The 16,833-nt window shown below is 44.4% G+C and overlaps 1 protein-coding gene across 2 annotated transcripts; it reads right to left on the bottom strand.

Moving 5' to 3' along the window:
- Nucleotides 1-358: 358 nt before the first annotated feature.
- Nucleotides 359-16,248, bottom strand: Poglut3 (protein O-glucosyltransferase 3). Of its 2 annotated transcripts, XM_036193203.1 has the most exons (9): nucleotides 15,990-16,046; nucleotides 12,070-12,255; nucleotides 11,726-11,923; nucleotides 9,111-9,397; nucleotides 7,791-8,007; nucleotides 5,503-5,699; nucleotides 3,486-3,680; nucleotides 1,832-1,936; nucleotides 359-717 (listed from the first exon to the last, which is right to left on the bottom strand). In XM_036193203.1, the coding sequence occupies exons 3-9, from the start codon at nucleotides 11,808-11,810 to the stop codon at nucleotides 592-594; spliced, it is 1,212 nt and encodes a 403-aa protein (XP_036049096.1). In that variant the 5' UTR covers nucleotides 11,811-11,923; nucleotides 12,070-12,255; nucleotides 15,990-16,046; the 3' UTR covers nucleotides 359-591. The 2 variants fall into 2 exon arrangements, with proteins under 2 accessions (XP_036049096.1, XP_036049095.1); XM_036193202.1 differs by lacking the exon at nucleotides 12,070-12,255 and having other exon boundaries at nucleotides 15,990-16,248.
- Between the last annotated feature and the right edge of the window lie 585 nt (nucleotides 16,249-16,833).

The raw sequence follows: 16,833 nt of genomic DNA, 5'->3' as shown, positions 1-16,833 counted from the left end.
ATGTCCACAGATTCCCAGGTGGCGCATAAGTCCTTTTATCTACCATGATGCGCAAATGAGCAGTCTTCACCCAAAATAAAACGAATACCCAAAGGTATTGGGTAATACTGAAACTCATGATCTTTTTGCCTCAGCCTCACGAGTGTGGGATTACATGCTTAGCATCTCTCTGCATTTCTTTTTCTCTTTGGCTTTTTGTTTGTTTGTTTTGTTTTTTGAGACAGGGTTTCTCTGTGAAACCGTTCTGGCTGTTCTGGAACTCACTCTGTAGGCCAGTTGGCCTTGAACTCACAGAGATCAGCCTGCCTCTGCTTCCCGAGTGCTGGGACTAAAGGTGTGTGCCACCACTGCCCAGCTGTTTTGGTTTTTTGATAAGATCCAATTGGGTAGCCTGGGCTGGCCAAGAAATCACCACATATCTCAAGCAGGCTTTGCACTAAAGAAATCCTCTCGTTTCCACCTCCAGAGTGCTGGGACTAGAGGTGTGAGCCTGACGCACCAGGCCAGGATCCTCTGTTTCTTCACAGCTTGGCATCTTTCACAAGTCTTAAGATGCAGCCAGCATACAAAGGAGTGTGAAGCTGGGTCTCCTTAAAGCTCTTCCCTCTCAGGCCTCTTCCTGTGGCATTGGCAAACGGATGTGCCATCATCCGGCTGGGGAACTAGTTCCATTCCACCACGTATCATGGGCTTGCTGGCCTGGCGCTCAGCATATTTCTGAAATATGTTTGGAAGAGTGCAAGGTTTAGTTCCTGCTTCCTTCTAGTCTCACCTCCCACGCATCTCCACCTTCAATCATGATGCTTCAGACCCAAACCAAAGGTCTGACCCATTCTAATTGCACACTTACGTTTTTTAGCTTTGTTTACTATAAATGCTGGTGAAACATCTCATAGTCTGGCATGGAGCCCTAATCTACACTTCTGTGTAAATGGGACGCCTCTAGAAAAGAGATGCCAAGCTAAGTGCTCCTTCTTGAAACAAATGGAGTCATCACTTATCCTCCATTCTAATGAATAATTATCTTGTTGAATTTTCCTAACAGTAAGACGAGCATTTCCAGATAGAGTGCTTAGATGGCCACTTCCATCCATCCTGAAGGGCTCGAGTTATGACCACACAAGAGGGGTGTGCAATGTTCTTTTACTCTGGCCAGGAATATCCCTATGAACCGAGTCTCCCACTCCGTTCATTCTGTGTCCACTTAGTTATGTATTCCTAGTATTGGGCTAATGCCAACAAAATAGTAATGTAACTAAGGGAGCCTAATTAACACGTTAGAGATAGAAGCTCCTCACATTAAAATTAAAGCTAGGGCTGGTAAGATGGCTTAGTGGGTAAAGGTGCCTGCTGCCCAGCCTTAAAAGCCTAGTTCAATCCTGGGACCTACATGCTGGAAGGAGAGAACCAACTCCTGTAAATTGTCCTCTGACCTCTACCCCCGCCTCTCCGATCTCACGAAATAAATAAATAAAATAAAAAATATTAAAACTAGATTAGTAGACAGGATGGAACCCATCTAAGGATGGCAAGACAGGCGTGTGGGGGTGAGGGTAGGCTACGGCTTGCCTTTATTCTGCCCACAGAGAGGAAAGACGTTTCCCTAAGAATCAACCATCAGGGGGCGCACACTGACAAGGTAGGAGGAGCTTGTAGTCTACTTCCATGGGCTCCAAGAGCAAAGATTAAGTGTGGAGGCTCCAGGAAGTCTCAGCTGAACCCAAATTCTCTCCACAAGCTGCCCCTGGTCCCCTCAGGAAGCATGGTACAAAGTGTCCGAGTCACGCACGTGGTCTAAGGAGCCCTGACCGACTGGACACTTCGAACTGACCTGCAGCACTCTGTAATAGTAACAGAAAAGTCTGGGCGGCTGGAGCAGGTCCCTCGCAGTTAACTGGCCCTCTTGGGCAATCTTCTTTGCTTCTTCATCATTTTCCTAGAAGGAAAGGATGAAAACTGCGGCTGTAAAACCCACAAAGAAAGCTAAGTGCAAGTGCGAGAGAGACAGGCGAGGCGAGCGTTAAAGGGAAAAGATCAAAGGTGTGTGGACCTGACCTTACGGCCTCACTGGCCCCTTCTGGTGCTTTCCTAGCTATCCAGGGAGAAAGCCTGGGGTCCATCATCTGCCTCCCCAGCGATGCCCTCTGCCTAAGAACAGAATGGATCAATTTGCATGTTAAAGTGCACTCTAAAAGTTTCAGCGCTGGGGAGATGGCTCTGCAGTTAAGTGTGTGTACTGTTCTTGCAGAGGACCCGAGAGCTCCTTTCCCAGCACCCACCTTGGTGGTTCTCAACTCCAGCTGCAGGAGATCTGAGGCCTCTGGCCTTTGAGGGCGTCTTCACTCAAGTGTACAGACCTCTACACTAACACATGTGTAAAATTAAAAATAATAAAAATGTGTTTTTCATAAAGCTTCATTCAGATATGCAGAGACAATGCTCTGTTACAAAGCGGTAGCCACAAAAGGCTACAATGCTGTTGTAACAAAAGAGTTCTTCACTCTCTAGTACTCACAGCCGGCCGCAGTGCTAGGAATAACCAGTGCTCCTAATTACAGTCATGGGAAACGCTTCATTTTCTGCACACTGATGACTGGAAAAGCTATTTGCTGGCAATGGTGGATCTTAGGAAAAGCCAGAACAATGATTCTGGTGCATTATTCCCATAACCAAATATTATTTCTCAAAACTTAAAAAAATGGAAATTTTTTGTTTTATATTAGATGTTATAATAGAAGGACAAATTTTTATAGTTTCATAATAAACCATATAATTTTTAATATTATTCCTTTAAAAAAAAGGAATTCCTGTTTTATGGGGAACTTGCTCTTGGGATGCTATGTAGCTTGCGTTGGGTAAGCATTTGTGGGTTTTTTTCCTATATGAGAAAAAGAAGAATACCAGGTTTTCCTGGAATGTTCTCTTAATAATATATGAAGCCTTCCAACTCTGGCCTTTTCACTCTGTAATTTGCATTCTGTGTGTTCTTGTTTTACATATCTACGTGCAAACAGTGAATTGTTTAGAAAAATCGATATTACATACAGCACTAGACTTCAAATCTCAACTTCACCAATGTTGACAGAGGGTATACAAAATGATCCTGATGTCCTTTCTTTCTCTTTTATGTGTGTGCCTGGGTTGATCTATATGTAGATTCGTGTACCTAAGTGCAGTGACCACAGGAACCAGAAGAAGCCTGATTCCCTGGAGCTGGCGTTACAGGCCATTGGGAGCTGCCCAGTGTGACTGCTGGAAACCAAGGTCCTTGGAAGAACAGCAAGTGCTCTGATCCACTCAGCCCTCTCTCTGACCCCTGATATCTACTCTTTAGCTATTAAAGGGAACATTTTTTTTTTTTTTTAAGAAAATCACACTTCCTTTGATTTTATTTCATTGTGATACATCAGGTCCTGATGGAACACAGGTCCCCATATCAATAACTTTGATATCGCCCAAGCAAAGGAAAACTGCATAGAACATACCTTGGCCCATTTCACCTTCTCTAGCAGATCACTGAGGTTCCTTTTAATGGGAACGTAGTGTTTCCAAGGCCTTAGTGACACATAGAAATGTTCGTAATATGGCGAATCCTGCTTCAGAACCAGGCTGTCTCCCAGCATGAGATATGGATACCTATAAGCAGCCACCGTTCCATCCACATTCACCTGGTACTTGTACTAGAAGATTAAAAGCAAAAAACCTCATAAAGCCATTTGCTTTACTTCTGTTTTTTCATCAGTACTTTAAAATTAAATACAGAGGGATGATTTCCCACTTTCCTATGTCTGTGTTTGCATCTCATTTATCATTCATTCTCTTTGTATAAAAATTATAAACAGCCTGTAACAGCTTCCTTGTAGGGGATTTTAGGACATAGGAACAAGTGCCTGTTTCAATTACATCTCTGAAGCAGAGAGTCCAGACCTCTGTAATCAAAGCAGGTCTTAGAACTATTATCAAAGTTCTCAGTGTTAATATTCTGAAAAGTGATATTAATTATCAGTTTTCATGTATATATAATTTCATTTATTCCTCATACTAAACCCACAAAACAGAAAGGCACTGTCTCTATTTTACAGTTTACAGGCTGGTAAACCAGAGTTTATGTAAAATTGAGTTTGCATCTTTCCAGCCTGTATACTGTAGGTAAGATGACTCAGTGAATAGAGGAGCTTGCTGCCAAACCAGATGACCCAAGTTCAATTCCCAGACCCACCTGGTAGAGGAAGGGAACTAACTTTAGTAAGTTGTCATCACATACACACACACACACACACACACACACAAACACAGAGATAAATTAAGTGTAATAAAAACTATTTGACAGAAACCTGAAGAAATAAGTTGTCACTGACCACACACACACACACACACACACACACACACACACACTGATAAGTGTAATAAAATCTAGTTGACAGAAACGTGGAGAAGTAGTCACTTCCTTGGCATATATTGGCTTAATAAGTTCTAATTTCCATTTCAAAAGCATTTATCAAAGGCATGAAATCCAATTTAATTATAATATGAAGCAAGTTGGTTTTTTTTTTTTTTTTTTTTTTTACAAGTGAGGAAACTGGTATCCAGAGAAATTTATAAACCTACATTCCGAATGCAAACTCACTGTTCTTTTCATCACAAACCCCCGAGATGAAGGTGATCCATTCCCAACTACGGTGACTCCCTTCCTTCCTCCTCCCTTTCCTTCCTCCTCCCTTTCCTTCCTCCTCCCTTTCCTTCCTCCTCCCTTTCCTTCCTCCTCCCTTTCCTTCCTCCTCCCTTTCCTTCCTCCTCCCTTTCCTTCCCAGTGCTGGAGATCAAACCTCTGCCTCCCACATGTAATGGAAGCCCTCTGCATGGGGCTACACGCTAACCTCTTAATAATTTCCTTAAAAAATTATTAAATAATCCGTACCATGTGTTTCCTAGCCAGTTAGGTGTGGGTTTCATGAAAACACTCTAAAGGAGTGAGGGGCACACACATGTATGTATTTCCATACACACATCACACATATACATGCATACACACACACACACACTACAAAAATCAATACGAAAAGAAAGTAAAGGAATGTGGCAGGCATCAGAGGCCACCAGAGCCACTAAGAGAAGAGGGACCCCCGGCAGGATGGACTCTCTCGCTCTGCCTCCTACTTTCCACATTTAAAAATGAATACTCTTTTTATTTACCAAAGATACTCGAGGTCACTTTACATAAAAGACACTTGTCTTTGCAGCTTATTAAAACCAGAGGGGAAAGCCGCAGTAAACACATACAAACTTCCTGTTAACTCTCGCATTACGCATTAGATACAGTTCTAGGTTATTCGGTAAACACAATGGACAGAGGCAGAATTGTCAGGGGTTCAGCAGTTCCCTTGGTCAGACAGGAAAGTGTGGAAGTGCAGTTGGCTCCAAACGGAGGCAACCTGCTTGAACCATCTGTTTCATAGACTCTGGACACAGTTTAGCACTTCATAGCCATAGGAAGACTCATACCTTAAAGAAATCAAAGAAACCCATCAACTTGGCCTTTCCAAGCTCTTTTTCTTTCTCTTGGAAAAAGAAATATCCTGTAATTCCTGCATCTAGCAGCTGTGGATTTTCTTTGGACAGCTGTACCAACTGCAGCCTCTCCTCTCGGCTGTCTCTACCTCGGAAGAAAGCTTTCTCTGTTTTATTGATCCAGGAAGGCCCTAGAAGTTTGAGGCCATAAAAAATGATGATTAAGAATCTGAAATCATAAGACAGTACAATGACCTTTAATTCACCATTGTCATTTAAAATGTTGATACTCATCACAAACTCATTTTGTAGTAGAGATGCTGTTTCCAAAATACCTGGGAGTGAGCCTCAGTTTGCCAGAGATACTTTCAGAGGCTGTCTGTCCGTTTGCCCCAGCCCCTCCTGTTTACCTACCAACAACAGGTCACAAGGGCTGGTCACTGTGTTCAACACTAGGAAGCAGCCTTCACAGTATCAGACCAAGCTCAAGACAAGCAGAGGTTCTGTGATTTGTCCCCTCCCAAGGCCATAGCTTCTTCAACTTTTCATGTTTCATAATCACACACGAGTTAGGCTTTTGCTCTTATACAAGGGCAGCAGAAAATTGCCTTAACTAAGCAACCCCAAAAGAAGATTTTTAGTTCATATTTCTCCCTTGACTTTTATGATATATATATTTCATGTAAGTCTGTGCACTGCATGCATGAAGTGCCCACAGAGGCCAGAGGATGAGCCAGATCTCCTGGGACTGGAGTTACAGATTGTTGTGCACCAAGGGGGTGCAGGGAATTGAACCTGGGTCCTCTGGAAGAGCAGTGAGTGCTCTTAACCGCTTGACCATCTCTCCAGTTCAGCTGCTCATAATTTTGAATAGAGGGAAAATTTTTTCTTTGATGCTGTTAAGTGTAACTATACTGCTCACTACATTCACTTAGGTATAGGGGGAGTTCTAGATAGGATCTTGCTAATATCCCTGCTACTTGCTATGTACCCAGATGGATCTCTAACTAAGGACACTCTTCCTGCCTCAGGCTTCCAAGTGCTAGGATTACAGGCATGAGACACCATGCCTAGCTCTCTCTCTATTTCTATCTTCTCTTTTTAAAAAGGGAAAATGTTTTAGAAAAGTTTATTTCGCTGGGCGGTGGTGGCACATGCCTTTAATCCCAGCACTTGGGAAGCAGAGCCAGGCAGATCTTTGTGAGTTCAAGGCCAGCCTGGTCTACAGAGTGAGAGTCAGAAAAGGTGCAAAGCTACACAGAGAAACCCTGTCTGGAAAAACAAAACAAAAACAAAGCCAAAACAAAACAAAAAACAAAACAAAAAAAAAAAAAAAAGAAAGAAAAGTTAATTTCAATCTCTGACAAAACCTCTTATTATTCTAAATAATGCCCATCACTGTCCTTGGGACATCCTAAGACATAGAAATCAGAGGGAGTCAACCTTCTCAGCATCCTGAGGAATTCACTGATATCAAACTGAAAGTAGTCTAGCTTCTATTTCATATGGTCCTCATCTGATTTTCATTTATCTTTTCTCTTCATGATGCTTTAGACAGTTTTCAGAAATCTCTGGTCTTGTCCCCCGAAAAACAATAAAGAGAAATAGAGGCTAGAAAGGACAAAGTCAAGTTTTTTACAGCTCAATGAGTTGCCAAAAAGAGGTATTGTATCATAAATGGAAGGAAGGAATCGTAAAGAGAGAGAAAGGATTCCAATTTGAAAGACTCAGGAAATGCAGAAAAATGAAATAAGAGAATTCCTTATAAAGTACTGGAGGATGGGTTCATAATGCCCAAATCACACCATGATCACAACCCTCTTATGTTTTTCAAAATGTACTCTCATTTCATCCATAAAAAGCACTGGATACAGAATTAAGAGACAAGTTTACCAAATATGCAATTATTTACATACCTTTAATGTTTTGATTTAAAATTTCATGTAAATATAACCAAATGCAGACATGAAAAGATGTTTACCAATGACCAAACCCAAAGGAGAGACTCCATGAATATAGGCTTGGGGGTTATTTCCCCAAACTAAGTACATTTCATTTTCAAATTAGAGTCCTAAACATTCTCTTTTGGCCTTAGGGTGCTCTCCCCCTCTTTGCTGTGCTGGGAATGGAGCTGGGCCCCTGCACATGCTAGACCAGCATTCTTCTTGGTTAAGAAGTAAGAATGATTAAACATATGCATCTGTGCATTACTTTTTTTCTGAGTAAACATTCCCTCCACCTTTTTTACTCTTAAGCGTTGTTGAGAATTAACCTTAGCTTACCTGTATTTCCCTGAACAGAGAGGAGATCATTTGTGACACCCCTCATCGCTTCAAGTGTGGAATGGGTGACATCATATGTCGGAAGGATAATGTCTCTTGAATCCAAGGAGCCGCACCAGGAAATGATAGGTATAGGGCCGGGAGTGTCATTGACTTTCCGATGCTCCAAGGGCCAATCTCCAAGGTTAATATAAAATTCTAAATCTGGGAGGGTGACCTACAAAACAAAAACAAAAACCACAAACCCCCCACAAACATTAGTGCTGGAAGTACACACTGCCCCGTCTCAGGGATCAATCTTTGGTGGTTTTCCTCCAGAGCCATCTATCTTACTTTTTTGCGTGTTTGTTTGTTTTTTTCAGATATCGTTTCTCACTGGCCTGGACCTTTCCTTGGCAGTTAAGCTGGCTGGCCTCTGAGCCTTAGGACTCCACCTCTCTCGGCTTCCTCAGCTCTGGGATTACAAGCACAAGCTATCATAACTGGTTGACTGGTCTTTTTCACACGGGCTCCGAGCAGTAGACTCAGGTCCTAATGTTGGCCCAGCAAGCACTTTCCTGACCGAGCCATCTTCCTGACTGGGTCCTCTTAAGTACTTCTGATAGAGATGACCAAGGAAAACAGTGGATAAGGAGAAGAGAGCCTCCGGGTGAGGGTAGTACATAGCAAACTCACTTAACTGGGAGTCGGCTACCTTTCTCCAGAGGCGGCATTTAAAATGTAATGTTACTGAAGTGGGCATATATGGAGCAGTGTGAATGGGTGGCTTTGCGCAGCCGCACCAGCTGCCTATGCAACAGTCTGCAGTCAGACCCAAGCCTTTGCCCTCCGTTATGATGCGCTCTTCTACCCTGTTTCCATATCCACGACTGACACTCTCTGTTGAGGACCTCTTGCTTGGAACGCTGCATCCGTTTCCTTCCTAGGCTTTCTGACCCCGCCCTCCCTCAACTTGAACCTATTGGCTATACAGCTGCCCAAATCTCTACACCTCACATTAAGGTCACGACTAAACTTACCAGAACCTTAGACTGTGGAACAAGACCTATGTTCTGTCCTAGCATTCAGAGCCTTGCTCTCTTATTCTAGCTTATACTGAAGTCCATGATCATGAGCCTGAGTGCGGGGGATAACAGGCAAGAGCCACCAAGCCCACTTTAATTTAAATCTTATAGGAAAGAGCCATCTACAAAGGCACATTCTGCGACGCGTTTCTGAGCCCTGAAATCCACTCTCACTGGTCTTCATAGTTCTAAGTATGTAACTGTTGCAACAAGAGAATTCAATGACACTATTTTTGGAAATTGTTCATTTTTATACCTTTCTTGCCAGTGACAGCAAAATTTCATCAGAGAACATTTTGAAGTCTGTGTATTTCCCCAAAGATCTCCGGTGGACTCGGTTATTGATAATTGTGTAATGAACAACAGCACCCCTCTCGTCCCCAAATCTTTTGGGGACTTCCTTCAGCATCTGCTGGAGATTGATGCTGGGGAAGGAAGTAAAATCTTGCTCGATCTGTGGTTCCGTGGCTGGACAAGACAGGATTTTCTGCCAGGCCTGAGAATCATCCTCTGGGCAGTCACAGTACTCGTGATACACGGGTCCTGGGGAGGTGATACACACACATACAATGCCACCCTGAGTTAACAGAGGGATTTGAGCACTGGATGACACCTAGGCAAATCTGAAAACTACAGGCAGAGGCAAAACTGTCTTAGACCAATGAATAGCACATCCCACTTCCATCTAACTATCTTAGACTAATGAGTAGCACATCCCACTTCCATCTAACTATCTTAGACTAATGAGTAGCACATCCCACTTCCATCTAACTATCTTAGACTAATGAGTAGCACATCCCACTTCCGTCTAACTATCTTAGACTAATGAGTAGCACATCCCACTTCCGTCCCCTTTGGACAGACTACAGCGCATGTTTCCTCCCAAACAAACATACTCCAGTCACTTGGACGATACATTCTTTGCTTCTAGTGAGGTATAAGTAATTAATTTACAACTACTTCATGTTAGCATGCAAAAGGACAGCTTCCTGATTTTCAGATATTCAAATGAAGAAACAGTGAGTTTTTGAGAAAAGGGAGGCCCTTTCCCTCAACGCCTCTAACACTGTCTTGGTTGACATATCTCAGAGAAAGACAGAATAACCCAAAGGGTCTGTCAGTGTTATTCTAAGTGGGCAGCTGAAGACACATTTAGAAAATAATGTATGCAAATCTAACATAATTTTAGGACATATCCATATTTAATATAAAATTAACTTTTCTTGAGGATTTATTTATGATCTTTGGAAACAGTCTCATGTAGCCCAGGTTGGCCTCAACTCCTGATCCTCCCGCCTCTACCTCCATGGTGCTGGGATTATATCTTTTGTTTTGTTTGTTAGAGGATTTCAGACCAAGACCAATAAGAAGCACTGACTTATTCTCTCACGTGAAGCTGGTGAAGGAAACCTGGCCTAACTTATTTGCTCACAGTTCTCAAACTATGGACATGAGGTGGTGAAGGACAGTGAGTCTGGGAGGTGGACACCAGCAAGGCGAGCCTCAGGGTCACATTGCTGTGTAAGCAGCACAGGAAGAAGGCGTGGGTGAGCTGAGCAGTCTCACCATGCTGAGGAAGATCTGAGAGCGCAGGGTGAAGAGAGCAGCTGAGCCTGGGAGACAGAGTCTGAGAAGGGTGAGAAGTGAACCTGGAAAAGCCTAGAAACATGCAGGGCTTTGTGAGTGAGCAAACATGCCAGCCTATGATCAGGGCATCTGGGAAACCACCCAATACAGGGAAGAACCATCCAGAACACTGGAGGGCAGTGTGGCTGGGGAAAGGGTCTGTGCCAGCCAGGCTGCAAAGCCTTTTCATTTTGGGGACTCGGAGAGTGCATGCCTCAGTCCTTGAGAATAATTAGCCCCAGATTAAATGCGGCTCAATTTCATCTGACAAACAGTGATGAATCTTAGGAAATTAAAAATGGCATCAAGAGATTAAAAAAAAAACACTAAACTAAAAAAAACCCAAAAAAACCAAACAACAACAACAACACTGTAGGGATTAATGGCAACTTGGTAGTGCAGGAAAAAAGATGAACACATGTAAAGGAACAGCAATAGGAACAAAACAGGAAAGTATTTTTTAAAAGATTTATTTTAGGTGTGTGTTTTGTCTACATGTATGTTTGTGCACCATATGCATGTTCCACAGAAGTCAGAAGAAGACGTTGGATCCCCTGGAACGGAAGTTACATGTGTGATGTTTTGTTTGTGTTCTGACAAATAAAGCTTGCCTGGAGATCAGAGGGCAGAGCTAGGCACTAGTTAACCATAGAGGCTGGGCAGTGGTGGCTCACATCTTTAATCCCAGCACTTGAGAGAGGAAGCAGGAAGATCAGGAAATCAAGGCTACCCTGGGCTATACGAGATTGAACCAGTTTAAAAGAGAAACAGAGCCAGGCGATGGTGGTGCGTGCCTTTAATCCCACACTAGGGAGGTGGAGACAGGAATATAAGGCGGGCGGAGACAGGATCTCGGGCCCCATTCAGTCTGAGGGATCAGAGAGGTAAGAAGTTTCTAGTGACTGCTGTTCTGCTACTTTGTTTTTTCAGCTTTCACCCTAAAATCTGACTCTGGGTTTTTATTTAATAAGACTAATTAGGATTGTGCTTCAGTTACAGATGATTATGAGCTACTGTGTCGGTTCTAGGAACTGAACCCAGATCCTCTGCAAGAGGAACCAGTGCTCTCCAAACTGAGAAAAGGGTAATTTTTTTAAAATGCCAAAAAAATGATATAAAATTTGAGCTTCAAAGAGTACATATACAGTGCTTACTCTGTTGAACTTGACTGCAGGGTCATCACACGCCATTCTGAAAAGCATGCACCCCACATAAATCTAGGTTCAGGTGACTAATAACACTTACCTTTCAAAATATAGGGAGACTGAGCCACGTGTTCACCACCATAAAGGACCTCTACCTTGAGGCCTTCGTGGGCAGTCTCATGCATCCTGTATCTCACCAAAAACGTTCCATCATTTCTGTCCAAAGGCTTAGGGACATAAATTCGGACTGACTCTCTGGGTGAAAGGGATTTTACCACTACTGTGAACTGTGTTTGACCTGGAGGCAAAAGAAATAAAAAGAACACGACCGTTTCCTGATTACTATGTCTCTCGTACAGAAGTTCCTTTGCCCTATAGTGTTCATGGTAAACCACTGCATTTCAGCCTAGAAGCTCCTTGAGGCCACCAACTATCCTGACTAACCCTTAAGCCAAGGATCTGACTTAACATGGGAGTCATTATCTATTCCATAATGACAGTGGATGGAAAAATCAATTCATTGAAGAAAGGGACAGTCTGCCTGCTTGCTCTTCTCTCTTCTGAATACCATTTGGCAGTTAGCAGTCCACACTCTAAAGTTGATGGCCCTGTGGCAAGTCAACTTTCTCCCTGTAAAACATACATGTTATTGAATGCCACTTCAAGTATCTAGCAACCTTCATTTCTGAGAAAATGCCCCCCTTTTAAATTAAATTTGTTCTTTGACAATTTTACATAGCACAATAATGCATACTGACCACTCCTACCCTCCACCCTCTCCAATGCCCCTCCCACCCTTGTCTGCCCCTCCCCTTTTCTACAGATCTCTTTCCAACATTCATGGCTATTCATTTTGTTCTGTGACCCACTGAGTCTAACCAGGGTTGTCTGTGTGACTACAGATTTGGAGCCTGGTGGGCTCAGCAGCAGACACACAACTGAAGACAACGCTCCCTCTCCCAGAACCTAATAGTAGTTTGGAAGTGAGAGACAGGGCTCCATGAGACCCTCCCCATTCTGTGACTGATTGTTGATAGGGCCAGTCTTGTGTGGGCCTAGTACAGTAACCACAACTTTGAGTTCATGATTGCAAAGGCTGAGACTAGAGCAGCGGTTTTCAACTGTGGGTTGCAGCCCCTTTGGGGGTCACCTTTCACAGGGGTTGCCTAAGATCATCTGCACATCAAATATTTACATTGTGATTCATAACAGCAGCAAAATTACAGTTATGAAGAAACAACAAAAATAATTTCATGGTTGGGGGTCACCACAACATGAAGACTGTATTAAAGGTTAGAAGCATTAGGAAGGTTGAGAACCGCTGGTCTAGAGGACTCCATTTCAAAGCCCATCACTTTATCTCTGGATTTTACATACTTCCTACTTCCTCTTTTACAAAGTTCTCTAAGCTCAAGAGAGTGTGAAAATTTCTGTTTTCAAATTGAATTTTCAAATGTGTTCATTTCTTCTAGCTTGCCATCAGAAAAGCAACCCGAGGGACAAGAGAGAAGGCTCAGCAGTTAACAGCACTGGCATTTCTTCTAGAGGACCCAGGTTCAAGTCCCAGCACCCACACAGTGGCTCTAATTCCAGTTCCAGGGGATCTGAGACCCTCTTCTGGCCTCCAACACCAAAAGGTATGCACGCGGTGGATATATATAAATTCAGGCAAAACACCCATACACATAAAATAAAAACTTTTTTTTAAAAAGAAAAAAGAAAGATAATGTGTGCTACAGCAGACTGAAAAGCTGGGGTGGCATACATATCTTTAATCCAACACTCAGGAGGAAAAGGCAGGTGGATCTCTGCTAGTTGAAGGCTAGTCTGGTCTACATAGTGAGACCCTGACTTAAAAAACAAAAGAAAGAAAGAAACAAACAAAAAAACAACAGCAACAAAGGAAAGTATAAAACTATTAAAAAGATGTATTTTAAGCGCTTAGTTATTTTTATAGTAACATTGCATGCCTGGATCATTGATAGCATAAAATTAATGTGAGAGTTAGTAGAAATACACTGATTGGGTTTGACACAGAAATAGGGAAGTGTAATCTGTACAAGGGAGACAAGGAAGAGGAGAATTCTGAACTGCTTACATTGGAAGGAATATGAGTTCGCATTTGCCCTGACGGCTATTTTTACTTTATTTTATTTTTCTTTTTTTGGTTTTTTGAGACAGGGTTTCTCTGTAGCTTTGGAGCCTGTCCTGGATTAGCTCTGTAGACCAGGCTGGCCTCAAACTCACAGAGATCCACCTGCCTTTGCCTCCTGAGTGCTGGGATTACAGGTGTGCACCACCACCGCCCGACGCTGATGGCTATTATAATGGAACAGATTCCTTGTAAATTCCAACTTCTTTAAGAAAAGCTGACTGATGGGAGCATAGTGACCCAAAAAGAGGCAGGAAGTATCAGAACCTTACATCAGAGATTCTGAACACTTAAATGTAAAAAAAAAAAAAAAAAAAAAAACAAAAAAAACTTAGCTCCTACTGTGGGCTACTCCTTGTGTTCAGATCTGTTTATTTATTTTTTAGATCAAGTTCTTATTACATAACCCAGAACCCACAATCCTCCTGCCTCTGTCTCCCAAGTGCTTGGGTTATAGGCCCTCACCATCACACCTAGTTCTCTGAAGCATTTCTTCCTGTTTCCTGTGAGACTTTGTCAGGTAGGTTTTTCTCACCCCCACTCTCCCCCGTACAGATGACAGACCCAGCTCCAAGAAGTAACCTAAGCTCACATATCAAAGATAGTAAGCACTCACAGCTCTACAGCGTCTTAAATAGAAGAGAATCTCTGGCAAGGCTGGCCATGACCGGTTTAGGAAGCTTATTAACGCTCCCTGTAACTACAGGGAGAGCACTGATCTTACATTAGTGAGTGTCCCAGAAGACCAAAGTGTTACGCCCTAGGACGACATAAGCCTCCAAATATGTCTGACTTCCTGCCAAGTACACACACACTCCAGGAACCACTCCTGCACCACAATCATATTAAGAGTTTTGTTTTCTTCTCACTACGAAAACATGATCTATTGGGGCTAGAGAGACGGCTCAGTGGTTAAGGGTACTTCCTACTCTTCCAAAGGACACATGTTCAGGTCCCAGCAATAGTATATCAGGCAGCTCACAAGTGCCTCGAAATCCAGCTACAGCAGATCCAGCGCCCTCTTCTGGATGCTAACACACCTGCACACAAGTGACATATATAAACACACATAAATAAAATAAGATATAATCTTTGCAGAAATTTTTATCTGGGAAAAAGAATGCTAAAATGAATTAGAGGAAACAATCCTTACTCTCTTGCTATAACCACGGAAGTGCACGTTCGGGTTCATTTATTTATTAGGAACTTGGAGTGATACTAGGTTACGGTTTGAATCTGAAACATGCCCCACAGGCTCCTGTTCCTCACATTCTCAGTCCTCACACACTTAGTCCTCACGCTCTCTGCATTTGCTCCTCTGCGAGCCTGTCCAGAAAACCCTCAGTCTCCAAACCTCTACTCTCGAAGGCTTCCCAGACTTCCCTAGACCTACCTGAAGTCTTTCCATGTTTACACCACGCTGCACACATCCTATTGTAGCAAATGTGATGTGCCATAATAGGTCAGTTGCTTATCTATTTTCTGAGTAGAGTCTAAGTTTTCTGAAAGGCAGACATTACCATCCTCTTTTTCCTCCATGATTACCAAATACACAGTGATCTCCAAGTGCATGACATTCCCATTTGCACTGTGGAGTCGATAGGCCCTGGATTATTCGGTCTCTCTGCTGGCAAAACAGGACGCCTGTTAGGAACAGCCTTCAGTTTAGACACAAATGAACAAATCCTGACTGGCAACCACTGGAAACCAGCTGGACAAGTCCAGAGAAGCTATCAGGTGTGGGAGGGGGACCCTGCAGAGACTCCGGACAAGACCCTCCCTAGCCCCGTTTCTGCTTAGTGTCACTGATTCCTGTGGTCTGCATTTAGTCAAAAGCAAGAACAGGGAAACCTTGCAGGCAAGAAGGCCCGGCACGGCAGGCCTAGGAGCAGGAGCGCCTAAGCGATGGGTGGGTGCAGAGCCAGGGAGGAAGGCACTCCCTGCAGGTCGGGACGGACCATCTGCATCACGTGGTTGCAGAACAGCGTCCCATAGGACACCCCAGGCGCCATGTACGCCGACATCAGTCCACGCGCGGGACATGTGGCCCGGCCCTTCGAGTTAGTCACCCCACGGACCTAGGTGGCGTCTCCCGCCCCCCGTGGGTGTCAGGCAGGAGGGAAGGGAGCCCCTGGCAGGGGAGGGAGGGCGACGCCCACAGTGGGGAGGTGGCCGTGTGTGGGGACAGGGACGCGCGACGGGCGCTGCTGACCTGGCGGCGAGCTAGTGAGGTTCCGGCCGTCCGAGTCCACCGCCTGCAGGAAGAAGTAGCGCACGGGCAGGACGGCGGCGGCCTGCAGTCCGGGGCCCCACGCCAGGCTCCGCGGGGCGCTCACCCGCGCCCCGGCCCCCGCGGCCAGCAGCAGGGCGAGCTGCAGCCGCAGCAGCGGGGCCCGCGGGACGCGGAGCATGGTCGCCGGCTCTCAGCTCCGCTGGCCGGGGAGGGGCCGGAGCGCCGGGCTCGAGGGGACACCCGGGGGCGGGCCTCTGCCTAGAGCCGCCCCGCGCGGCTGACACCAGCAGGGTGTTGGCGCGCACCGAGCCCAGGCCTCCACTAGTTGCTTGAATATGTCAGAAGTTTGGAGAAAGGCCTTGTGGTTGTTGAATTGCTGTTACCGGTTTCACTGATTTTTATGTTTTGTTTCGTTTTTTTTTTTTTTTTTTTTTTTTTTCCTTTTAAGAAGGAAGTCTCCCTCTGTAGCGCAGGCTAGTTTTGAACCGAAGGCAATCCTCCCTCCCCAGCCTTCTCCAGTGAGGTGTGTGAGCCACCTTGCCCTGTGGAGAAACCTACTTTCAACTGATGGATTGAGAAGGGGTCTCACTACGGAACTCCGGCTGGCCTGGAACTCTGTATAGACTGCCTGGCCTTTTACTCACGGTCATCCGCCTGCCTCTGTCTCCCAAGTGTGGAGATTAAAGATGTGCACTACTACTACACCCAGCCTGAAAAAAACGGTTTTAAATGTTACAGACTCAGGTTTGGGACGTGGCTTAGTGGTGCAGTAAGTGCCCGGCATGTACAAAGTTTGGGTCCCGGTTCCACAGGGGAACCAGAG

The sequence above is a fragment of the Onychomys torridus genome, chromosome 7 (genome assembly GCF_903995425.1).
Source record: "Onychomys torridus chromosome 7, mOncTor1.1, whole genome shotgun sequence".
Taxonomy (NCBI): Eukaryota; Metazoa; Chordata; class Mammalia; order Rodentia; family Cricetidae; genus Onychomys; species Onychomys torridus.
The sequence above is the reverse complement of the archived record's forward strand: the minus strand, read 5'-3'. Positions and strand labels throughout refer to the sequence as shown.

What these genes read in the sequence shown, in the direction of transcription:
- Poglut3 (XM_036193202.1), bottom strand. Translation starts at nt 16,188, where the DNA reads ATGCTCCGCGTCCCGCGGGCCCCGCTGCTGCGGCTGCAGCTCGCCCTG. An exon ending in CCTCACTAGCTCGCCGCCAG is followed by an intron (nt 11,924 to 15,989) that starts GTCAGCAGCGCC and finishes TTTTGCCTCCAG; the next exon opens with GTCAAACACAGTTCACAGTA. An exon ending in ACTATTACAGAGTGCTGCAG is followed by an intron (nt 718 to 1,831) that starts GTCAGTTCGAAG and finishes AACATATTTCAG; the next exon opens with AAATATGCTGAGCGCCAGGC.